The sequence below is a fragment of the Ciconia boyciana genome, chromosome 6, assembly GCF_034638445.1.
Source record: "Ciconia boyciana chromosome 6, ASM3463844v1, whole genome shotgun sequence".
NCBI lineage: Eukaryota > Metazoa > Chordata > Aves > Ciconiiformes > Ciconiidae > Ciconia > Ciconia boyciana.
The window spans coordinates 17,498,307-17,524,841 of record NC_132939.1 but is presented as its reverse complement, the minus strand read 5'-3'; the positions used below and the strand labels follow the sequence as shown (position 1 = coordinate 17,524,841).

The 26,535-nt window shown below is 42.8% G+C and overlaps 1 protein-coding gene across 5 annotated transcripts in view; it reads right to left on the bottom strand.

Annotated features, from left to right (window-relative positions):
• Positions 1 to 26,535, bottom strand: part of OSBPL5 (oxysterol binding protein like 5) — a 145,896-nt gene that overhangs the window by 53,091 nt on the left and 66,270 nt on the right. For all 5 annotated transcript variants that reach the window (XM_072866264.1, XM_072866266.1, XM_072866269.1 and 2 more), the window contains 2 exons: positions 12,166 to 12,322; positions 5,990 to 6,063 (listed from right to left, as the gene is read on the bottom strand). In XM_072866264.1, coding sequence (XP_072722365.1) covers positions 5,990 to 6,063; positions 12,166 to 12,322 — 231 coding nt within the window. The remainder of the gene's footprint in view (positions 1 to 5,989; positions 6,064 to 12,165; positions 12,323 to 26,535) is intronic.

The following is a 26,535-nucleotide window of genomic DNA, read 5'->3' as shown; positions in this document are numbered from 1 at the left end:
TACCACAATACCCTTACACTTCTGCTAGGCTTTGTAAGAGAGCATACAGAGTCCTCACAATAGTGCTATTCTGATCCAGTGTCTTTTTGGTGATTTCATTTCCAAGAGGAACCAAATCATTTCACAGAAAAACAGTCTGTGATCGAATCTGGTGTGGGGGATGCCAGCCCACCAGCATGTCGTGCCTTGGATAACAGCAAGAGGAATACCCTGTTGTTTAGTGCAAGCAATCCTTGCTGCACGGGATGAACACAAAAAACGTGTAATGAGGGACAAATAGACAGAATTATTCCAAGTCAGAAACATTTAAATAAAGTAATTCCCAAGTGGTGGTCTGCATGTGAACAGGATTGATAGCTTAAAGTCGCTCTTTTTTCTTCTTTGCATCCAAGTGCGAGAGAAACTAAATCAGATGGAAACTTGAAGGCAGAACAAAAGTAGCCGGGGTCATAAGTTATGTTTCACAAAAGCAAAAATAGTCATCACATGGGAGACACATCCTTGCTCACATGTAATTTCTCCATATCTTTTCCATGTATAATTGCTACAGATCTGTATCACTGCAGAAATAAAAGAAATGAAACAAAAGTTCCTAAAGTAATATAAACACTACGGAAAAGCTGGGTTTAACATTAGAAGTGAAGAGCTTCTTGTTACTGATGTGAATATTCACAAATATCTCAACCGCACTTAAACAATTTTGTTTTCAATTTACTATAAGCAGTTGTTTTTTAAAAATTTTTATTTTCTTGTGAACTAACAGCTCATCCAAAGCACAGTAGAGTCAGTGAAATTAGTGACAAACAAGCTTTGCATTAGGAAAGATTACCCTTCAATTAATATGCTGCTTTACAGCAAGTTGAATAATTTTCACCTCAAACTTTCTAGTTTGCAAAAAAAAAATCCCCCTTATTTCAATGATGTTAAAAAGACACAGTAACTGTGTTTACAACACTGCAATAGCATAATGATTAGCACAAATGGAAAAGCCTGTACAAATAAATAGCTGAAATGACAGCAATATCTGGGGAAAATCATTGCTGAAATTCAGCTATCCATGCAACTTCAAATATCAAGTTATACTACTTTTAGTGGAACACTTTGCTCCATTGCATCAGATTATAGTAATTAATGAAAAAGTCACAGGCCTCATGGGATTGCTATATGATCATTTAAGTGTGCCTTTCGTGGGAAGAACATTCTGCAAGTTTAGAATATTTAAAAAACATTTTAGGCGAGATGGGAAGTTGCACACTGAGAAAGATGCTGTTTCACATGATTGATACAGATGTAGCGCTAAGCAGAAATCTGAAGCAAAGCTTTGCTTTCCCCTCTAGCTGTAGGTACAGCTTTTGTTCCTAGGCTGAGTTTAAACAAATCAAGAAAGTAAGCAATGAAAAACAATTGGACTTTCAGCTTAAAATATGCTTTGCTAAATTGTTTAATAAATCATTTCAATTTTAGCACCTCCATCTACCCTCATCTCCCCCATCAAAAACACTAGAGTAAGGAATTATGATCACCAGTGATCCAAGGCAACATGATAGGACTGCTGTGGCTTACCCAAAGTTATCAACTTTGAGATTTAATTTCTGTAAGCAAACATTTACTACTGCCTATGTTCCTCTCTGTGAGGCACCTGGGACTTTTGGGGCTTGTATGCACCTACATAAGTTAGGGATACTCCATGTTTCCTATCTCTCAGTGCAAAATCCCACCCCTCTTCTATGCAATTTTCCCAGGATACTCCAGGCTATATCTCTGTTCACTTGAAATCAGCTGCAAAACCCTCTGTGGACAACAGTCATTACCCTAAAATGTTGCACACGGAATTGAAGAAGCAATGTGTTCCTGGGCCAGGGCACAGGAACTGTGAGCATAGGAACTGAGCATAAGTCTTGACAGAGACCACTAGCTCCAAAATAATTGCATCCACAACATCAACAGCATAAGGTACAGTAATGAAAAGCCATCAAGGGTCCAGTTAACCTGGAAGGGCCAGGCTCTCCTGTAAAGCTGGGCTTAGCACACACAGGGGACGTTTTGCTCCTGAGCCTCTCCAAGCTGATTTCCTGCAATGTCTGGATCTCTCTGACAACCTATTTCTCGGTTTGCTGGATAAGGGAAAGCAGAGGGAAAGGTACCCTTGTAGGTTGCCAGAGTTGTGAATGATCTTTTATGATAGTCCCAAATGTAACCATGGCTGGAATTAACTCAGAGGTTAAGAGCATGATTCATGGATCTAGAAGGATGAGCTTGAGACAGCATGGAAGTTGTAGCTTAAATCTCAAGTGATAGGTATGAGCTGTTTCAAACTACTTTGTGGCTAAACTAAATTTCTAGCAGCCACTTAGATTCGTATTTCAGATTACAAATCACACAATAAAGACTTGAACAATTCAGGCACGTGGAAAAACTCATTCATGATGAACAAAGCAATTTAAGCTTTGCCCTCCTATATGTCATATAACTGTGCATGCAACAGCCACACGCCTACAATGTGATAATTTTAGACTTTGTTGTGGCATTACTGGGGGACTGAAAAGAGTGAAGTACCACTGAGCACCAGCTTCAAGATTTTTCTGACTATTTCCTTAATTCCTTAAAACACTTCAATTCTTTGTGGGCTCTGCATGCATATCAAGAGACCCCAGCTGCTCTCCAAACAGTAGAATAAACAGGTAAGCATAGGAAGGGAAGAAAGAGAAAATGCAACACTGCATACTGCAATAAAAGGTGCCTTAAAGGATGCTAACAGTGCCGAATGAGGCACAAAATGAGAGAAAGGTATCTCCTGTCACTATCAGGCGCATGCTAACTGTACTACCTGGCTGCAGATATGAGCTTCAGGCTTACAGACAGTTCTGTGACACTTTCACACCCCACTATAAGCACTGGTCCCAGAAAACAAGGCTAAAGGGCTCTAAAAAAAGAGAGAAACTAATATGAGAAACAATCTGAAATAAATAAGCTAATGATACCCTCCCCGCCCCTTGAAGGAGGAGATGAAAGAGACTCCACTTGAAAAATGAAATAGGAGAAAATACGCTGCAGGAAAGTTGGCAATGTAATATGTAGCTGATCTGTGCCTTAAATTTGTTTTAAGAAAATTTGGGGTGAGAAGCCACAACTGAAATCAGAAATACATATTGCTAAGAACTGCACAAACACACTGAAATCAAATGTTCCAGCATCAAATATTTTACTATCTGTACAGACAGGACAATTGGGATGTGTTCACACCTCAGACATAGACTAGCAGTCCATCTACGAGCTCAAGCACAGAGTAGTGTGGTTGCAATTAAATAGCTTCACAGCTCACAAGTTCACAGACGTTTATAGGGTTTTTATGGGATATTCTGCTTGGTGTGTGCTCACCTGGGAAACCTGCAGCCTGCTCCATCATGCAGTGTGGATATGGCCCAAGTGAACGAAATGTAGAACCGTTTCCACCTCACTGATGAAGATGTAAAACAGAAAAGCAATTAATCTGCCTGGGGAAATGCAGGGACTCCAAGTCAGAGCTGGGAATTCAAGGTCCCCTAAGCCCCAGTCCAGGGACCGAATCACTCGACTGGCTTTCCTTCTCATTACTGGGTGAAAAGAGTCAATGTGGTGTGGTACATCAAAATAGTACTGCTGAAGGAACACTGATTTCCAACAAGGTTTGTTATATCCACTGTGCCAAAAGAAGGGTAAGTATTCATGGCACGGATCTGTTACCTAGAACATTTACTTTTGAATCCATTAATTAAACCTGCACACTGTACAGTTTGATTTCTAAAAATTATTTCCCCCCCTGCTGTCAGGAACCTAAACATGACCCAATTAGTACACAGTCTTTCCTTTGGTCCTAGTCAGTGGAATCGCTATTTTTAAACTGAAATACTGTGACAGATCCCTACTTACAGTTCTGGACACCTGACAGTAAGGTTTCATTTTATAGCCTTAGAGCTGAGTGGACGTGAAAAATGAAATATTAAGCAAATCTACTACCACTTTGCCTAAATTTTTAAGGTACAAGACATTTCACAGCAGGGACTCCCTACTGTCACTGACACTGCAAAGCAAGACAGAAGAAAAGCTACATGGCTGGAGAAGAACAAGGTAGTGACAAGGTAGTGTACAACACAGCAAGGTGAAGCAGAGTGAAGTGAGAATGACAGGTGCTACAGCACAGGTCCAGCGAGGCGGAAAGTCTCTGAATCAAACATTATGTGTCTAAGCAGAACATTGAGGCAGGAAAGAAAAACCTTTGGTCCATTCAATAGCCAAAGCAATTGCCTGTAACACTGCAAGCGAGTAGGCAAGTTGAAGTTTGATGTTTTGGGGTCCTCATATCTGTTTTTAGTCCATCGGTGTTTCAGAGCAATTTTGACTACTGTAAAACGAAAGTCTTGGGTTGGTGAAAGCAAAGCTCATGTCCAGGTTCAGACCCCATTTGTTTTGAATCACAAATCTGGTGCAGTTGTTTTGCGCTGTGCATTTTCTCTCCTTAACAACTGCTCTTGACACTGTCGAGGAGAAACCCACCAACACCTCCCAGGTGCACACAAAGCATGGCAGAAATCTAGGTGGGCACCCAAATCTTCCAAGGGTGCCTCTCCTTTCGAAAACACACCTGTAGGAGACTAAATAGCAAGGCAGGCCCTGAGGCTGGGAAAACATAGCTGAGCCATGCTCTCATCCAGATACCTCTCACAAATACATTCCTACTCTTGCGTTCATTCTGCATCTCAGAAATCAAACTCCCTTTTGGACAGCATTTCAGTGCTCTGTCCAGAAAAAGTCCTTCTTTACATTCCTAAGTCATTGGGAATTTAACACCACTCCTTGTAAGGCGTGCAAAACATCTGGCTTTAAAACAAAGCCCTGGATGCAGTTACCTGGTCTTTGGGCTTCTCCACTGCCAGGATAAGTGGGAGGCTGGGTTCCCATGAGGAACCTGCCTGAAAAAGCAAAACCAAGGTCGGTTTGCAACTTGTCAAGTTCTAGCAATAGCAGAAGACACGTACACAAGCCCTTGTTGCATACTCCCAAAGCTCGTCTCATCACCCTGTGCTGACCTCTGCCAGGGCATCCTGGCAGAACAACCTACAAGCTCCAGGCAAGCACAGCCAAATGTATTTGAAGATGCAGAGCCTATTTTCATGTATTATAAGAAATCACTTCTCTGCAGCTGCTTCCTTCATGTTATATTTTCATTTCAGCTGGTGTCATTTGCATTTTATAGCTTCATAGTTGAATAAATTCAGTTAAAAATTTATTAACAGGCCTTACTTCTATTTCTAGTTACCCTCCAGAAACATGTTAGGGAGCTGCAGCCAAAAAAGTCCGTATATGAATCTCAAAGCCAGATCTAATTTATAAGGTTGATTCCATCTTTACAGGAAACCAAACTCAGGCACTCAGTAGCTCTAAATGTAGAGCCAGGTTTTGAACACCCAGATCCAAGCACTTTAGATCCAGTTTTACCTCTCCATAATAGGCTGGATGGAAATTTTGTGTTCAGGAAATGTTGGTTAGTTTGCGTTCCTCTCCTGTTCACCAATTCCCAGAGCGCTCCCTCAGGACCATAACTCACAGTTTCGGATGCTATGCACTAGACTAAATATTACAGCTTTCTCTTCCAAAATAATTAAGGTTTGTGATTGCCTTGCTGATGAAGAACAGCATGACACCTCTGCTGACAAAATCAACCTTTCAACCATAATTATTCATATCTAATTACACTGCCAAATGAGGCCCAAATAAACAGGGTTCTTCTGCGGTAGGTGCTATCAATTCAGAGGAAAGTGTGGGCTTCTCTGTCATCCCAACCATGCAAAAACACTAATTTTCTTTCTCTCAAAACATACACACACACTTCCTGCAGGAAGAGAGGGAGAGGCTTTCTCAATGACTTTTAAAAAAAGAGAGTGAGAATGATTAATAACAGCCTGAGAAGAAATGAAAGCAAGACTAGGGATAGATCCCTATCCCACAGTACCTTACTAATGGAGTTTGGAGTCTGTGGTGTCTCATCCTTCAGCACCGATGGGCTGTTTCCTTCCACGTCTTTTCCTGCAACAAATAAATGTGATTCAGAAACAGAGAAATTCTGTGCAAAACCATGGCTACTCATGGCCTTAGAAGGGCTACTGCTAACAGCAAGCAAGAGAAGCTGTCATGAGCAGGAGCAGGCACACCAGGATCACAGAGAGGGATCTTGCAGAGCTTGAAATAGCCTGGATCTACATGGTTGGGCTACGCAATAAGTACTGCTTAAAAGTTAGGTCTGAAAACACTGTGGTAAACCAACATGATGGTTGCAAAGTCCAGCATATGAAGGCTGGAAAAAAACAAAAATAAGGTTGCTTTTGCATCCTTAATCAGCTCCCTTCTGTATCTGCATTATGATGCAGTCTTTAATTACATTACCACAGTCTGTTCTTTTCTTACACACGCCATGCCTCATTCAATGCAAGTAACAAATGGAATTCAGTTAATAAGCAGCTATTCAATACATTATCCTCCTTGGTCAGTATCTGGCAACTATACACAGATGCACTTGATAGCATGCTTTGTTTGACAAATAATAACCGTATCATAAAACGTTACAGAAGACAGAACAGCATCTAGACATAATTAGTAAAACAAAATTTAAAAAAAACTGCAGAAGATCAATGTCTTCTGACCAAGTTATTTGTTAAAATAAGAAACATTTTCAATTAACAAGTAGTACTTATGAACACCATGACATTTTCCAATCATTGTAGAGAGGTATTTCCAAATATACCCAAAAAAACTAAACTTGCAGTACATTACACATTATATACTAGTATGAGTGTGTATAGTCCTAGTCCGAGCAATAAAAGGTAATGATAAATTCTGTTCTTTTTGCCAACTGTAATCATGTCCTTACAGTAAAAGAAAGCATAGAGCTTCTATTTAAAAAAAAGCCAGAAAACAGCATCTGATGAGACTAGCTTTTTAGTGCCAAGACAGTCATTGTTATCCAATTGCAATGTAGTTTTCTTCTCAAAATTATTAGCAATCAGAGCTTCAGAATACTGGATGCAGTAAAGAACCACCAAGACAGTGAAATATAATCCATTTGCAGCACATTGCAAACATGGAAACTGTTAAAAATGTTTTTAAGTATTGTGCAGGCCAGTCTTGGAAACACCACCAAACCCAAAACCAGCAAGGGAAAATCCCGATTCTCCTGAAGTCAGCAGAAGTTGTCATAGATGTGTCAGAAGTCATAAGGTCTCCTAGAGTCTTCAGAGCAGCCATTTAAGAAGCCAAGCACCATTAGAAAAGTCAGCCACAGAAGCTTACTAAAAAATAAATATCCTCATGGCCATGTTCTGCACTTCCATCATGGGACATGTGAGAGAACAAGCACATCCCATTATAACTGAACTGCAACTGTGCTACAGGGTTTCACGGGTAAAGAGACAGGACAAAAAACATGCCCTTTTTACAGGCATTAACAGGCTGTTTGGTGTATCAACTCTTAAATTTAAGAAAATGCTTTGTGGGACAACTGTCCCTAGAAGGTGTGCAACTGTCCACATGGTGACTAAGGGTGGGGGGGGTTTCAGACATGTTTCTCACCCTGTGGCATAGTGCTGCGCTGTGCCACATGCACACAGACACGCTGATGCAGAAAGCAAACACTTCCAAGCCTGGGAGAAGAGGGACAGCATGTGCGTTGCTCACGTGGGGAGCTGAAGCAGAGGAAGGACCTACGCAGTCACATAGGAAGGCAGTGCAATAACAGGGAACCTATATCTTAACCTAGTTTCTTACCCGTCACTCCTCCCCTTGAAACACTGAGCCCTAGATAACGCACTTGGAAACCTGATGTCCACAGGCAGGAGAAAAGTGGCCGGATATTTGCCAGTTACCTTGTGCTACCATGACAAGTGGGATGGCCATAAGCACTGCTGTGCATGGATTAGGAACTGTATCTCCATACTTTTTCTGTCTCTGATGGCGCTTTCCTCTCTATAGCCCCCACTCTCCCCGACAGAGGCAGAGGAGATGGGAATAAACTCACAAAGCCATGTAGCTGCTGCACTTGTTTCCCATTAAGAGTTTTTTCTGTGCATGTATGGGAAAGTAATATATGGTCTAAAAACTCAAGTAAAGTTAATGGGAATCAGCTGCTGCCTGCTCCAAGGGAACAGCATCTATTAGCATAACAGAATTCACATCCATTCTTTATTATGTCTCATTTCTTAAAGAAAGCTTAACTCCAAGCTGGTATCCATACAAAAAGCCTGGACATGAGAGGTTTCTGCCTTCTCTCAGTAATACAGTTAAAAGGGTTTGCACCTGAACAATGAGATTTTTGCTGTTCCTGAGGTTCTGGACTATCCTGCTCACAGAGTATTATGAAAAATGGGTACATGCAACTGTTCGCTTTTACCATATCATTTACAAGGATCCTTAAGATATGTTTATGGAGAAGCATATACTGGTTTCTTACGCCAAACTCAGTAAGCCTATTGGCACTTGTGAGGGAAAGGCTGTTTTTCGGAGGAGAGCCATCTTTGCTGTCTGTCTCAAGCAGACTTGCTGCAGCCTTGTGGAAGGAGAGAGCCAGCCCTTGTTTGGAAAGCAAACTTCATTGAAATGATGTGCAAGTTTCTCAAAAATCCACACATGTAGTTAAGTGCACAGAAAGCCCAAAAGCAAGAGTCCCACCCAGAGCACAAGAGACATAGCCGCCTTGAGAAAATAAATAGGAAACCACATAAAAACATAAAAAAAGCTAAATATTAACTGGCTATAGAAGCTGAAGTTCTTATCTCCCTGATCAAGAAAACATAATGCCCACAACAGAAATAGAGCTGAATCTCTCCTGACTTAAAGTGCTGGCTGCTAGCAGGGCATGCAAAGAGGGTCCTCCACAAAGTAGCCCAAACGTTTTGCACCAAATAATGAAAAAGATTTTGGGAGGGGAATCAGTGGTGCTTATGGAAACAGCCTTCACCACATCATGAAGAAAACTGCCAACACTCCAGTCGTGCAGTGGCAGAGCTGAATTACTGATACCTTCTTTTATCCCATTACTGTCATGCACAGGAAAAATAAATATTTAGTTCCCTTCCAGAACAGTAACTATTCCTTCTCTTTGGTTTTCTGCTGGGCATCAATCCTACAGATGCATTTGCCTTTCCCCTTTATAAAGAATGATACAGAAAGCATGACTGATCAATGGTAACAGGAAGCAAAATTATTGGGTTATTGAAGAATTAATTATTACCTCCATGCAGCATGAACTATTATTTTACAGGCTTTCTGATAAAGTGTCTGGATAACTACAAGAGGAAATACAGGCTCTGATGTGTGGCAAAACTATCGCGAATAAAACCTGTTACTGCTGTAAATATCAGCCACATGGCCCAATGTGTACACCAGACTGAAATTTAGTTCTGTGTATCTATCACAGTAAAATTCCCATATTCATGAAAGTGCAACTCTTAGGATGCGGATAAGCTAATCTAAATTTTTATTTAAAGACACTGTGCGGTCTCGCAGCCTAGTCAAAAGAGAGATTCTCTGAAAGTTCTTTTAGCTACTCCCCCAATAAATTTCCTGCCCTCTGAAAGAGAAAATAAAGATTCTCCCTCCTTATTGCTAAGTGAAAGACAGACATGGGCAAAGAACATGAATTCACGTCTCTCTAGTTTGTGAACTTCCTATAAAAAGAAAATGTCTTCCTCATTAGCATTTTTGTATGCAAGCAAGAGGCAAAAAGTCCAAAGTGTTATTTCAGATAGTGCCCTCTGCATTTCCCATATGTTTCCTTTAAAAAAAAGTCTTCTCGTTGAACTGAATCTTCATAGCATAGCTTGCCTGAAGTGTAAAGTCTGTCACTCCCTTCCCACTGAATTATTTACTTGCACACCTTCATTGTGGGAGGGCTAATCCTAGGTGTTGGTGCTGTGAGACCTGCAGCTCCAGCCACCTCACAACCCACCAAATTCCTGGCAGGAAATCACTGGGCTTTGCTGCCTGTGCTGCCCACAGCACCCACCCAACATGATCAGCCCAGTGCTCTCGTAAAGAAAATCTGCTGGGGTCAGGCAGCAAAACACGGACCACTGGAAAAGCCTCAAGAACTGAAAGTTCATGTAAAACAACAGAGAAAAATGGGGGACAGAGAAATACTGGATGCAGCTTATGGACACAGACCTGTGGCTTATCTATAGTGATAGCAGCATCCTTCAGAGGGAAGGGAGAAAGTGGGGGGAAGCACACAAGGCTCAAAGGAAAACAAGGCAGAAGCAGCAGCAAAGGAGTGAAAGGAGAGCCCACCACAGGAAATGGCAACTGAACGTGAAGAATGAGTTACTTCTCAGGGGAAATGTGAGGAGAACAAAGAGACAAGGCAGCTCTGTGGGGACCAGGAAACAAATGAAAGGAGTAAAAAAAAATGTAAGGATAGACAAAAACCCAGACCCTCTGCAAGAAATCCCCTGGCTGAAGCAGTAACTTCTGTTTGTTGAAAAGGGATACTCTCTCCTTTACAAACTCTCTGGCCTATGCTCTTCCTTTGCAATACAGAGGGCTACCACCCTCGCTGATGCCAGTGCTAGAAGTTACTTGGGAGAACTGCGCAGCAGAACAAAAGCTCCAGCATGACTCAAGGCACTTGTTCTGCTGAGCCCAGCAAAGGCTGTTAGGTCCAGCTGCCAGCAGGGATCAAGGAGAAACAAGGTGATGGGGGAAGCTGAGGAAGAGACAAACTCTTCCAGCTACCTCCTCCATGCTGAAACCCTCAACTTTCCCTGGTTTCCGAAAGATTACAGCACTGAAATACCTCTGTGAGGAAGTCAGTAACTTTTTTAGCACTGAAAATGCTGGTAAGAATGGAAGAATGGGAAAACCCTAAGCTATGGCTCTCCATCTCCCTGAAGCCAGGGGAAGTGACTACAGCCTGAAAAATCAGCCCTTCAGCTCCCAATGATAGCAGAAGTGAAACAGCTATTTACTCACCACACATTTGTACAGACTGTACTTATGGGCAACTAGCTGTTCAGAAGTCCCTACAGGTTTGAAATGTATGAGATTTTAGGTGTACCGTTTTAAGTTGTTTTCAGTTTGATTACTAAAAGGTTGTTGAAGCTTTCAGCGACCTCAGTGACAGCCAGGATTAGTCAGCACTGCTGAAAATAGGCTCCCCATTGCCTTGAAGCAGACACCCACAATTAGAAATACCTGTGAAATCAGAGGCCCTTGAAACCTTTGCACTTAAAGACAATTAGCTCAGGAAACCCAGACCTGGTTTTGCTCTACATCTGAAAAGCCCAGAGAGTCTGTTGGGTGTTACATCTATATGAACACTGAAACCTTTTGACAGATGCTATGTTCTTTTTCTAGATATCACTGTTCTGAGAGCTCATGAAGGTGCTGTGAGGTTTGATTATTTAGCACTGACATGGCAGCTGCAAATGACAGCTCTACAAACTTGTGACTGTTCCCTGAAGCACTTGTTTACACACTGGAACGGAAGCATTGTTTGCAGACTGCAATCAAGGAAAGACTTGAATGTTTATTGTAAGCAACAAATTCTGAAACAATAAAATGAGCTCTATTTCCTTCAAAAAGGGTGCTAGGAAATTCAAAGCAAAAAAGATGTAAAGCGAACGCTTAAAGCCAGCCTGCCATTCACTGCAACCTGTCAAGATTCCTGGTACTTGTAGTGCTTGTAGATATTTACAGAACATTAACCACAGAAAGTCTGCTCTTGTAATATTTATCCTGGGCTCTAAATCTGAACAGGGAAACCTTCCATTAAACATCTGCAAATGGGGCCAGTAAATCTTAAATGAGTCCAATGCTTACAGTGAAACACATCAAGTGCCTCAAAGTGGAAGTGCCTGAAAACATTAGTAATTTTTTAAATGTGAGGCCACGCAGTGTTCAAACAGTTACAAACCCCAACTCTGATGCCTTCTGTTCCCACTCAACACCATGGCAATGAAACACAATAGCATCATGAAAGCAGCATTGTCTGGAATCCAGTAATACCTGTGTTGCAACAGCTTCTCTCTCTCTTTCATATTAACTTGTTTCTCTTTGTTTCCTGGCAGCATGCTAAAATACCTAGTTGCAGTCAAGCACCTGAGACACAATACTTTCTGCACTGACACACCAGAAACCAACCTGGGCTGAGAGGGTAGATGTCATTGTCGGTCCCGAAGAACAGATTGCGCGTCAGCTTGCGAGGATCGACCTTCTGAGGGGTGGATGAGGCTGGACAGAGGGAGAACCTGCGACGAAGAAAGTTCTCCTCCTTCATGGCATGAGCTGTGGGGGTTTTCTGAAAAGGAAAGATAGAAATAACAGTTCATTTCAAGACACAGGAAATCAAAGTTTCACACCCAGATGACTCTGCTGCTTCAAAGCTGCCTAATCCTATGTACTGTGCCAGATCTTTTTATAGAGTGCCAGAAGGCTATGCAGAAAAAAAAAAAAAAGTTATACTAGTTTGAAGCTACAATTACTGATTTGCTGACTCTCACTATTTGCAAACTTCAGGGAAGCAGGCCACTGCTCCTTGGTGAATCCAGGCAGTATAACACCCTCCTACCTACAAGGATCTATCTAGGATAATAGCTACGTACTGGGTCTATCCAGTGCACAGCAGCTAAAATTAACTTTTTTTTTTTTAAGGTTTTGGAGTCTCTTTCATAAATGTAACTCCATTGGTGTCAGCAGAGTTACAGCATCTCCGCAAAATCAACATTTAATCCAAGCTGCATGGAGGAAGACCAGCTGCATTGGCTGCAGAGAGCAGCAAGCAGAGATAATGCCAGTGTCACTCCTGCCCTTATTTCCTATTACAGCATATATAAATCATTTCAGTTTTTTTTAAAATGGCATTTAGATCAGCCTTGCAGTTTGATCAATAATACAAACCTTGCTGCTCTGTGTGGGTAAAAAACAGCATTTGCCTCCCCAAAAGCCTCCCTGCATCCCCATACAAGAGCCTGGTGGTACTGTGCTCTTTACCACCACTTGGCTAATGCATTAGACTATCCTGGCTGGAATTAAAGGTTTCTTTTATAGCCATCCAACAAGCAGTTCTTTCTTACACGTTACAAACAGATATTATGACTGTCTCCTTCCTGAGTTACAAGCTTTATTCTCTCCTCATGTGCAGCCAGAGACAGAGCTCTTGCTAGCAGTAAGAAGCATTAACCCAGCCTTTGGGTGGGCATTACAGACTACGAGGTCTGCTGCTTCTCCGGGGGACAGTTACTGTGGCAAGAAAAACCCTTTAGGATGGTACATGTTTCCTGAAAAGACCCTCCAAGTTTTTCCCATCTCTTTTAGGCTACTGGGAAAGCAAAGGGGAAAAAGTTGCCCAGAGTTGCAGTGCAGTTTGGGAGGGCAGGACCAGCATGCATGTAAGGTGATCCGTGTGGCACTAGGTGGAAAATGGGCTGATTAAGGCCTAGAACATCCTGCCCTGCCCCTCCTGCTCCCCAGTACCACCCTGGTGCTTGCGCTGGCCCAGACACCCCAATTTAATGGGGAACCCTCAGCGGCCTCTTGGAACTCAGCTTTCACAGCTAAGACACAGCACAGGGGGATGCCACGAACGTGTCCCAGTGTGAGAAACTCCCCTCCTGTGTTTTATCTGAGCTCTGTCCCTCCACCTGCCCTGCTAATCCCTGTAGAAGGCAGTCCCAGTATTTCAGGTTTTGCAATTATTTTTTTTAATTTATTTACACAGCAGGCTGCATCAACTTTATAAACTAGCTGTGATGTACAAGGCAAGAGCGAATCTGGTCCTTCTTTCCTGCCAGAGACAGCCTCAGTGCCCAACAGCTTAATTTTATCTAAACCAGTCTGGACTCCAACAATGAGCACGGGTTACCAAAACCACTTTGAGCAGCAGGTCTTTCTGAACCCAGCTCACCATGCTGGGATGGGTGAGCCATCAGATGCGAGGGTCTGTAACATCCAAAAAGGGGCTAACAGCTAGCAGCTGGGGCTAGCCCGAAAATAGGACTCCCCCAGGCTACAAAGCTGCCATTTCAAGGGGACGCATGTCCCCTGCTGGGCCCGTGTCATCCGCGGAGAAGGAATTAAGGTCTGTGCAGTGCTCTGAGGATACAACGTTCCCTAAAAGCCCTACGTGTTATCATGTCCCCCCCGTGAAGTGGCTGTAAGACACTATAGATTCAGCAGCAGCATTTCACCATAACCACCTCACACAACTCTCGGCGAACGGCTTCATATTGAGCGCCAGGAAGAGCGCGTGCTGGGCAGGGCGGCCACGGACCGGCCCTTCACGCAGCGCCCCACGCGAGGCTGTGTGTCAGGCCGATGACATGTGATGACAGCTGGGCGAAATGAGGTCGCTGCAGCGCTTTCCACCCGCTGCTGCCCTGCCTCCTCTCAATTCAACTCCCCAGCAAAACCACCCTGCAAACATACGTCTGGGCTCAAAGAGTCCCCAGGTTCCCATTGCGGCCAACAGCATCTCTGAAGCAGCAAGTAACTTAGCTACCTAACATTTAGCCATGTAAATAACCCTTTTTTTGCATAGATACTCTTAAATGCATACAGCTGGGTGGGGAGAAGATGCAAAATTAAAGCTAACTTTAAAAACAGAAGAGAGAGAGAGGAGGAAAATGCAGCTAGTTACGTGTCTGAAAGCAAAATATTTAAAAATAATCCAGGTCTAAATAGCTGGGTTTGGAATGCTAACACTGAGCTATTTTCTGCCCTTGTTCTCAGAAAGGCCATCTCCACTCTCTGCCTCTGGAAATGCTCCTAAGTGGCTCAGAGCAAAAGCAGATCCATGGGATACTCTCCCCAAAAAGCAGTGACGTGGCGAGGCCAAGCTGATCGTGCAGAAAGGCGTTCAGAAATCCCAGGTCCATCCAGTGGAAAGCAGGCTGGGGAACAAGTTACAAACATAAAACAGCCATCCACCCAGCTCTTACGCCCTGCTCTCGTGGTGGAGACTCTTCTTGACAGGGTAACAAAAAGGCTGCATTCAGCATCATTTTGTCTCAGCAATACTGCAAGCCATGTCAGTGGAAAACTGCCAGCCAGCTCACACTGATGTTGATGGCAAAACCCCTCCAGACACCGGAGCAAGAAAAGGCTGTATACTGGGTTGGACATACCAGGACACAATTTCTTTCAACTGCTGCTATATTTACTATGCAGAGACATCGATGCTCTAATGTTTCCCTCACCTATTATTTCACACCATTCAACCATGGGATAATTGACAGAATTATTGTGCTGATGCTTTCTCGTCCCCACACTTACTTAAGCCACGGGCTTGACGGCAAGAAATCTGGATGCCTTGTTCAACCGGGAACAGCCATTTGGCAATAACAAAGGAAAAGACTTTTCTCAAGTCCATAATTTGCTCTGGCTCTTCTCTTACATATCTTAATACAAACTTGTGGCGGCACTCATCTCTTTTTGACCACAAAGATCAATTTGAGTAAGTTCCTCTCAACTGGGTCCTTTTTGGCAGGAGACCTCCAGTGACCAAAGCTCCCTGAGAAGCAGCAGCAGCAATGTGTCTGTCAGCCCCATGCATGGACTCATGCAACACACCATGTCAAAAACATCCCAGCCAGTTTTTCAAAGATCATCTAACACTGCATTGTTCCAGCTCACGGACACAGATCCTTCCTACATTTGACCCTCATCCAGACAGGCTCTTACGCCATCCACATTTTCATGGGCTTCACTCCAACTAGAAGGTGACAGCAGCAAAGGCTCTCCTTCAGCTTGCTATATGGTGTGTGTGCAGTTCAACTTACTTTTCCTTTATTTTGGGTAAAAGAGAAGAATCGTTGGCCTGCAGTTCATTCCCAGAGATTGCACCACCTTAGATTACCATGACACTTTTTCAGAGAAAGGCTGAGGTGGACAGACTCAGCCTACAAGATTTTACCTCGTTATGCAGTGCAAAGTGCAGCACAAAATCATAGAAAAGGACTTTTTTTTGTATTTTGGGTTTTTTTTATACATCAGACACTTTTTCCTTGGTGGGAGAAAATGCAGTTCACACTATTAAGATTCTATAATACACCTGAAATATTTGGCTTGGTTTCCAAAAGATATCTCTGTGTGTATCTGCATCTGTATCTACCCTGTTTTATCCTCCCTCCGTCCCAATGCCTTTTGTACCATTGGCAAAAGTCAAGGAAATCTGACAGGCATTAGAAAACTTGAAAATATTAGCTTCTTAAAAGTTATGTGAAAATCAATGGCTAAAGAACGGAGGGAAACTGTATTGTTGTCCTCTGAAAGAAGGGCAGTACTATGAACCCAGCTATTACCAAACATCAGCAAATCCAACATAAGCCACAAATCCGTAAGAAAATGAGGCTTCATTAGCTCACTTACTCAGAGAGCTACTTGTTATACTGTCCATGAGGGCCTGCCTGCCCAAGCTGGCTTCAAATTACATAAAGCTCATGAGAGTTGTAGGGGATGCTGAACAGTAGACGCCAGGGGCAATTTTCCAAAGGGATCTAACAGGAAGGTGGGAGGTGTGTTCAGTGTTTTTCACAACAGGGCTCTTTAGACACCTAAATAATCCACCCTCTGGCCAGAATCACCTGTGTGAGACAGGAGGGTGTGAAGGGTTCCAAGAATACAGCCTTGTACTAAATCTACTTTTATACTATCAATGCATGATTATCTAGAAAACATACAAAAATTCACTGGTGATGAAGTATCTGATAAGAAATAAGCAACCATAGAAGATACACTTCTAGACATGAGCTTTTGAGCCTCTAAGCTTGCATGGCCGATTTGAGGACAACATTGTTGTTCTGAAACCCAAATCTACTTCTAAATCACTATTTTGGAGGTTGCTTCAGGATATGGTAGATGCTTCACAGAAAGCAGTTCTGCGAGGGCTTGGGGAATAGAGAGAAGGTAAAAATCCAAATTGGGCCAGAATTGCAGAAGGCCCAAAATTGCCATTATGTTACCAAACCACTTACATAATAAAAGGCAACAAATTTCACCCACTGCTCCTGCATTCCCTCCAAGTCCAGCAGGTGAGATGGAGAATTGTCTAAGAAAGACATCACGTCTTGATTTGAAGACGTCAACTGATGCAGAATCCATAAGCTCTCTTAGGAAGCTAACCTCATTGCAAAAAATCTTCGCTCTAGCTCTTGAATGAATTTAGCTGGTTGTTAGTCTTGGTAGATTAAAGCACCCTGAAGTTTGCAGCTCAGGTCATTTCTGGCCTTCTATTCTGTGCTCTTGATCATAAAAATGAAGGAAAGGTAATACAGGGAGTATTGACAGAGCCACTAAACACAGTTTTTTTCAGGATTGCCCATTTTGCGTTGACAGCTCTTTAAGCAGTAATGGGCTATTAAATGTGGGCTGTTCGCCGGAGCTGAAATAGGAATAAATAATTCATCAGCAAGAAATAAACTTCTTGCTAATCTTGTCTTTGAAACCACTTTATCTTTTAAAAATGAAAAATATAGCAGACGAAAAGTCCACGTCAAACCCCCATGAAACACAGGACAATGAAAGTGGTGAACTTAACAGGGTGCAATTGCCTAATGGGACTTTAACTCCCAGGCGGCTTCAGGAACAGTCAACAAAAGAGCAATGGGGCAAAAATAAAAGTTGTTTTATCAGCAAGCCTTGTGGCTGCCATTAAAGCAAATGGGAACTGCCAGCGCTCTCCTCTTCTGGCACCGCACCCATTTTGGGTGAAGGCTAGAGTGACTAATAAATTTACAGATCATCAGTGTTGGTGCAGAGATGCCTTTCACATGGCTGCTCTGCATTTTGAGCCTTTTGTGCTTGCTAGGAAGATAGTGGCACCTTTCAGCATCAGGCCCAAGGCTTTTGGGGATGGAATTTTCCTGGCTCCATCTTCAAATTTTCTAAGTTCCTGATATATAATTACCACACAGCTAAACACTGTGCAGACATTATGCTGCCTCTACCCTCTGCAAACTGGTGGGTAGGTTGGCTTGCTTACTCTCATTTCCAGCATTTTAAAATAGATTGGAAATATGCACATCTCTATAAATAGTTAATTTGGGGTTTCGTACAGTCAAGAAGGCTGTGTTAGTTGCAGGGGGAGGGCTTTTACTTTATTCAAGGCTTGTTTCAAACAACCTTTTCTTTTTCTGGTCACTAAATATTTCCCAGAAATAAAATTAAACCATATTTTGTATTCACAGCAGTCATTCACTCCAGAATCCACATCAATAAGGAAAATTAAATCTAAAGGTACTGACATTTCCTGATTCAATTAACCCTGAGGAGGTAAAAATTTCATGAATGAAAAGAGAAGGCAAATTGTTAGCAGATACATTTCTAGTTATTACAGTCCTAAGTATTCACCAGGAAAAACACCAGCACAGATCCTCAACAAGGGTAAATTATTAGTTCAGTGGTGCACTGGTGATTTACAACAGCTGAAGAACTACAGTCAATCCAGAAAGTCTGTGAAATCTGTTTCTGGAAGCTATTCCTAAAATACCTATTTATAAGATAGGTAATTGGACAACCAACGCCCTACTAACAGTTAAATAAAACCTGATACAGTGAAAAGTGCCTGTGCAGGCAATTTTTTTCTCTACTTAATCCATGGTTTTTGGTCAGGGATATGGCAAAACACACATATTACAGCTGACACTGAATGTTTTGAGCTGTCATGCCGTTAGCTGGTACCTGAAGCAATGAAGCTTCACACTAAGTGTCAGCTATTCCCCGGAATTATTAGGGTCAGCTATTTCTCTGTGGTGCTGGCAAGGGGACCTTTCCTCACCAGTGGTGGTCCCCGGTATGTTCCTCCTAGACCATGTCCTGCTCTACTGGATCCCAAGCCAGCCCCAGCAGATTGATGGAGCCCCACTCTTTCAATCATTCATGCGCTCCAGATGAATACACTGAAATGCTGGTACTGCAGGAGTGCTCTGATTTTAAGGACTGCCATACCTTCTGCTGCATGCCATATCACTCAGACTGACAATCAGTCCAGGCTGGAAGATAAAATAACTCGGGTTGCTGAAGACACCCATCTGCAACAAAGGAACCAAGTTACAGAAAGCTAAAACTACAGACAGCTTTATTAAGATCATATGCAACAGGAAGGATTTCTCTCAGCTGCTTTGGCAAGCTCAGGAGTGTCGCTAGTTCATCCCTACTACCTAACTCGAAGCTCACATGCCCTGCAGAGTCCTTAAAGCTGCTTCTCTCATGCTGTTTTTGTGGAAAATGCCTACCGCAGCCACCCCCAGCAATCTGCTCTTGCTCTCTCCAAGAACAGAAGAACAACCTCTTTCTATCGCCTCTGCTTCTCTGCCTACCTTTTCCTGCACTGGGCAGTGAAAATTATGTAGTAATCAGGAGACAAAACTATTTCCTCCCTTAATTCTCTGTAAGATGTCTTGATTAATGTTTCCTTTGTATACACCAGAACATTTGCAGTTTAGGCACACCAGCAGCACTTACACGCATAATCTTCTCACAACTAATCTCTCTCTACGGTGAGCATTATGTACAAATACCACAAACAGAACAACTACAGGCAAAACCAGTCATTGAATGTCTACACCGAAAAAAGATCATCCCAGATCATTCATTTTGGGGATCCCTATTTAACACAGGACTAAGAAATCTGAAGGTAGGGTCACAAAGGGCAAAACATTTTTATTTGACATGTAGGAAAACCTCATCTTCAGAATCACCTCTGTTTGAATAAACACCTCCTGTGAGCAAACACCAGCCCATCACTAAAGCCATGTTGTGTTTGGGAAAGGGATCACTGCAACCTTATGGCTTAGAAATGGGCATTGCAATAAGTATTAAATACACAATCCTCATACGTTTTTTTGTCTTAAAACACTTGCAATTTACACTGTAAACATGCTAGAGATTTCTTTCGACTAAGAATATCGAGTGGGTCACTGAAATGAATGCTTAATGATTTTTACATCCACCTCCTCTGCCCTTTAAACTGTAAATTGATTGTTATGCAGAAGGCTATTAATTCAACAAAGCATATTACATTTCCCACTAGCACTGAGGGGCTTCTCCTGACTTAGCAATTTCACTGGTCTTTCCCCTTGCTAACTGCACAGATCATACCTCACTTGCTGTAATTACAACTAGTACATCAACATCAATTATTTCCCCGGTAATGGCAGGTGCTTGCAGAATTGAAGGTTTTACCAATACTACCAGAATGATGAGAAAGTCCCCAGCACTCAGTGAAAGACAGGAGCGAGCACTTTTCCTGCAAACCTTTGTCTTAGTCCCTCACTTTATTTTCAGTAAATCATACTTTTTATAATCTCCTTTAGGCCCCAATTTCTGAAGGTATCTCTACTGAATAGAGCTCACGCAAAGGTATTTTCTTGAAGAACCAATCTATGCAGGAAGGTAAGGTGCTTTCTTTGAAACCTCTTCAGCCCTTTAATCCCATGTTCTAATATATTCAACTGAAGACGACCAAAAGGTAAATCACAGCTGTTAAGCATACATCAAGCACCTGAATGCTTATCCATCTTACTGAGTTTTTATTTAAAGTTTACCACTATTTGTTACTGATATCTCTAGTCAGCATTCTTTTAAGCAGGAAAACAAAGTCAAAATGCTGATTAGCAAAGACTCCCCACCAAAACATAATGTACAGCCAAGCACAGGTGCAATGTATAGGAAGAACTGTGCCATCACAGATCACAAGTGATCTCCTGATGCAGTTTTCATAACACACTAGCCAAGAAATTCCAGTAAGGATCCACTTTGAAACAAACTGAGGAACCAGATTTGTGCCTCTAAATTTCTGTTTATCCAGAAATATTTATATACTTCTTTAAATTAAAGTTTTGTACAGATGACACAAGGATTCACGTTGCTATCACAGCTGCTTCTCAGCAGTGAACTCAAGAGGCTGTTGGAGATATATTTACATCAAAATTAAGGTATATGCGCAACTCAGGCACACATACATAAATTACCTTTGAGCTAGCTAGCTGGAGTAGGGCTAACAGTGTGGGCTACAGTAGTAAGACATGCAAAGCAGGCTAGAAATTATATCTGAGAAATCAGGCAAGCACCATGGCCAGATCATTCTGAAATCCATGCTGATGTCTGCTACTGAGCAAGCTTGATCAAGTGTTCAGGTAAGCAGATACAAGCCACGGTCACACCTCACTAGCAATACAGATGACCCCTGAATCCCTGCTGCTTGCACTGGAAGCGTGGGCACAGCTCCTGGCCAGCCCGCAGCAGTTTGGCAGTGCACGCCCGAGCCAAAAGGCAACACTCCCTTTGCCTTCCATGGGTGCGAGGCTCAGGCACGGAGACACAGTATGAGGTTAGGCGCTAAAAAACAGTGTTAAAAGCTTTGTGCTAGTTAAGGAATTAAGCACTCGCTTATGAATTTCAATATAAATAGTATTAGGCCCAAAGGTGAAAACATGAGACATATGACTCAAAAAATGTCCACCTGAAAAGCAGCTTTTAAGTGCTCTGCTTCCTTTTTATTGTTGTTATTAATATTGATAGCTCATCCACCAGTGACATTTTTTGTTTGAGGCACACTGTGAACACAATGCCTCCAAGCCTGAGCATTTCAGGGAGCAAGCCTGAGTCCCATGAACAGTATTAATGAGTTGCATAATGGTAAACCACGTCCACCTTTGACACATTGAGCTTTCCAGTAATTATCCATAACTCAGTACACATGCTACATTGGGAATGGATATCCCACAGCTCCCCATGCCCTGAAGTTTTTATGCATGCTAATTGTTAGTAATACCCTCCGATGACCTCCCAATACAACCCTTTTAAACTGTAGCTGACTACCTAAGAGCACATCTTTTAAATAACCCATTTTTTCTAGCGGTACCTTAGGGGCTAGAGATCCCAGACAGCGATAAGAGTCACCCTGATGGAGTCACCGTGACAGGCCTCGGGAAGAGGGAGCCTGGCCCCGCATGGCACCCGCCATCCCCACCGCCTGCAGGAGGGCTCTGATGACTATGGCCTCATGCCGGGGGTGGCAGGGTTTGGGATAGGCCAGGGCAGTGAGGGAAATATGGTATCAGGTATATGGAAACATAAATGAGAAATTCACTTAGCTGCTGTAGCTAAAGCTCTCTGAGATTTAAAGCCATGACAAGAACACATTGCTTTGGACAGGCGTGCAGTTACATCATTTGCAAGCAGGCCACATCTTCAAGGTCAGTTCTTGTCTTGATATTTTTCTTTAAAAAGAACACATTAAAGAGCATCATTACAGCTTCATACCGCTATCTAAACCACATAATGAGATCATATTCCCTTTTAATGGAAGTATCCTACTTCAAGCTTTAATGACATTTAAAAAAACCCCAGACTACTGCAAGCCTTACTGATGGCTTTCTATGATATCCACCTCTGCCTTTATATAATTAAATCTAGAAAAGATTGTGCCTTGGGGCTACACTCCCACCACACAATTACTAGGAAATACCAAGCCAATTTTAAGACCTGCTTTCATGCTTGATAGTGTCCTCCTGACATTATTCCTTTGTTTGTGAAATATTGCCCCCTTGTAACAAAGTAAAACAAAATCAGACTTCTATCTCAAGTCCTGTTGAGCCATTTTCACACTCAGGCTCAAAAGGGAACTTCAACATGGCAATAAGGCAAAGGTAATGGCAGGAAGGGATGTTTACAAGCCATCTTACAAGACAGAAAACAAGTGCTGTTCAATTTCACAAAGATTTTCCAGAATCAGTTCTAGATTATTTATGTCATGAGCATCCACAGTCCCAAACACACACTCACAAAGAATGAAATGGACAATCCTAAATGCCAAGAATTTTAGATTAGAAGTATACTTCTACCTTGACATCCTGTATAAGCACAAACTATATTTCCACCCAATGGCTCTGACTCCAAGCCCACTAAATTATAGCAGACCTGGCTCATCTGCTTCTGAAGAACAGCTAAGCAATGGAGAAATGACCACATCCCACGGTGCTCCAATCATGCTGAATTTTCCGCTCCTCTACTTTGTTGTTTCTCCTGTCAGATTCAGACAGCCTCTGTAAACCTCAGGGGCCTTCACAAGGAGGGCTGAATAAACAAGACCAAATAAATTTTAAGGAAGTGCATCTATTTTTGAAAAGATCCTTATATGCCCCTGTTTAGCTTTTCAGACTTTTGGGCGCTGTAGTATACCAAGATCTGCTGTACAGTGGTTTAAATTTAGCATCCACCTATACTTCCTCTGATACAGCCACTCTCCCTGAAATTCTACAGGAAATTAATATACTTTGTATTTTTGCATAAACTTCACTGTTTCTCAGAGATGAGAGCATCAAGCTCTTCCTTCAACAATAGTTAAAAGATGGCACTGCAGTTATTTTGGTTCTAGATTTTTAATTAAAAATCTCTGTGGGAGGAAGGAAACTAGACAACCCACAAAGAGCATTTAGGGTGGAATTTATGCTGTGTTAAATGAGCCCAAAGGACTCAAACCGCGCACAGGCTGATGCAGCACGCACAACAAAACCCACTCTCAGCCTCAGTTCTCAAGCTGAAAACCTTTCTGCGCCTACCTCAGTCCTTCCTTCTCTCCCACTTTACCCGTGACTTATCTGGTGAAAACAAGGAGACAGGATAAACTTTTTGCACTGGTGCTTTCCTTTGATTCAGCCGGAGGGAGCTTTAGGCATGCAGGTGAATGAGCACACCCACGTCATACAAATTTAACTGCACATTTGTCTTTGCTGATCTCCTCCTACCTGTTCAAATAATACTATCCCAATATTTTTGCTGGTGACTACTCTGGTACTCATACAACTGTCCCACTACCAGATGCAGCCGTGTGCATGCCAGGTGTAAGCCAGACAGAAACTCTTTGTGTGAGTTTTCAGCCATAAGCTAAAGCCTTGGAGAATCCCAGCAAGAAAGCAGTTATGATGGAGCGTGCATTTTGCCTCTGAATTCATTTCAATGAAAAAGGAAGTTCCCTAAGTGACTTAAATGTGCTTTGTAGTGATTGCAAGCTTCCTTTTTAAGAGCATCTAATACATTTAAATGGTAATTAGTTGGAAACACCTGATACGGAAGACCTGAGTCACCTTTCCCTCGTATTGCTTTTACACTGAAACAGTACCGATGGTGGCAGTGAAATTCCTCCTTGCTGATGCCAGTGTAAGCCAAGGTAGAATCCAGCTCCTGATCTCATGGGCAGCAAACCTGACAATGCAGCCCTTGACAAAAGACAACAAATCTGAAAGCCATGGAATTCAGAAAGCGGACTCTTCTCATCACTTTAAAGCTAACCTATACTGACACCAGCTTTTTTTGTCACTGAATGGAAAGACCCAAGCAAAAAAACCCAAACTGAAACAAACAAAAATCCCTGCCTCCCACACAAATGTGAGCTGAGGCCTGGCACAGAAGGAAGATCAGGTCCTCAGTGTCCAGAGGGGCCCTGGCTGAAAGGAAGCCAAACACAATGCAGCCAATTCACAGCATTTTTTTTATCGCAGCGCTAAGAGCAGCCAGACAATGCTTTCAAATAAGGACCACAACAATTTATCACAGAGAGACAGGAGTTAGCAGGAAACACTCCCATTATCTCTGCTACAAAAAGGAAGCGGCAAGGAGAACAGCTAAAAGGTGACAGACAGTTTTTATGAGGCTGGACTTCAGCCCTGCGCAGGACTGACCAGCTCATCTTTTCCACACCAGAAAAAAAGTGATAGGCTTCAGCTGCGTGGGACTTACAAAACAGGAGTTAGAGTCGCTGCACTATGACTTTTCAAGAGAAACAAAGCAAGACAGATGAAAATATTTCAATAGCAACTGTGCTGCGCCAGATCCCCAGGCTGTGTAAATCACGGAAGTTTTGTGGCCTCCTTAGCAGGGTGATGCTGACTTACAGCGGCGAGCACAGGGCTGGGCATCCAACGGGTAGAATGGAGGCAATCTCAGAGAGACCTGCAATGCCATAAGGAGGCGGTGGAGGAGAACGAGAGCCCATGGTGCTTTCTGGCAACTATTTGGTCTGTATTACAAAAGTAGGCTTTGACATGGTTGTTGCCTACAAGCTTCAAACGCAGAAGAGTTTATAAACACAAGAGTCCAGATGGAAAAGATTTGAAAGGTTTGGGAGGGTAACAAGGGAAGGAATAAACAAGTATCTCTGAAATGAAGTAAGGAAGCATTTAAATGGCAGAAGGCTAGATGGTCTGTACCGACTTTGTGGTGCCTCTAAAAGGTACAAAACCTTAACATCCCATGGCTGTGTGCACATACCGAATTCCCCTACAGGGCGTAAACACAGACTGCAACTACCAGCTGCCAGCAATAAATACTATTGCCCAACCATTAGCAATCAGCCAGCACAGCAACCAAAAGTGCTAGGAGTTGTAAAAACACATAATAAATAATTGCCCCTGCCTCAAAGAGCATATTGGGTTTCTAACCATCTCAAGCAGCACTTGGACCCAAACGTATTTGCTAAAGAGCAACAGACCACACCAGCTAATGTCTGAGTGAAGCAGAGAAAACTAAAGAGCATAACATTTTAATGTCTTCCCCTTGATCAGGTCAGCTCATTCAGTGTCTTTCCCAGCAAAACTAATCTTCCACTGCAGTCATCTCTTCATCTTTAGGGAAATGTGTAAACACGGACTTCTCTCCTGTACAGCTCACTACGCATCACTGCAGACACCAGTGATGTGATTGCTGTAAGGACAATTGGGTGTTTTATAATAAACAATTTAATATCTGGTTAAAAGTGGAGGTGACAAGACAATAAAAAGGAGCTTTTCAAAACTGCTCACCAATGGATTCTGTGGACTCCTCTGGGAGCAGGGCTGAGCTGATACCGTGTCTGTCCGTCAATCTCACATAGACTGTCCCGACTGAAAGCCTCGCTGCCGAGAACTGCAGGCAAGGACCTGTCTGATGCCTCTGCCTGTCCTTGCAGGGCTGCCGACGTTGCTGCACTCTTTAAGGAGAACAATCAGCTGTTGACAGCCTGCGGCTCCCACCGGAAGCAAAAGGAGCAGGCAAAAACTGTGAGTCAGCCCCAGGAGAGAAGTAATCTAAACCAGCAAAAGGACTGTCACAGATTACTTTCCTCCTAGAAAGAAGCAGCAAAGACCAGGGTGAGCTGGACACTAGGCTGGGTTACAGCCCAACTGCAGATTTGTCCAAGGTCAGCTGCTTGCTCTTGATGACAATACACCAGCTTTACCAACTGCTGCCTGTGCCACCCTGACAGCCCCAGCACCACCCAGCCGCAGCCCCAGCCTGCAGGCAAAAGCCCCAGCCTGCTCATGGGAGCCACCTCCACCACCAATGTCGGAGTCACAGGGAGTCAATGAGCTCAGGGAAAAACAGCAAAGAAGTTTTCTTCCCTGCTCTGCAAAACAAGCCACTTGCAGTTCGGAAAGCTGTTTCTGAAGCAGTGCTCAGTCTGGCGGTAATGAAGTTGAGAAACGCAGCACTGAAATGGCACTCACAATAAGCAAAGGTGGGAATTAAATGAGATGG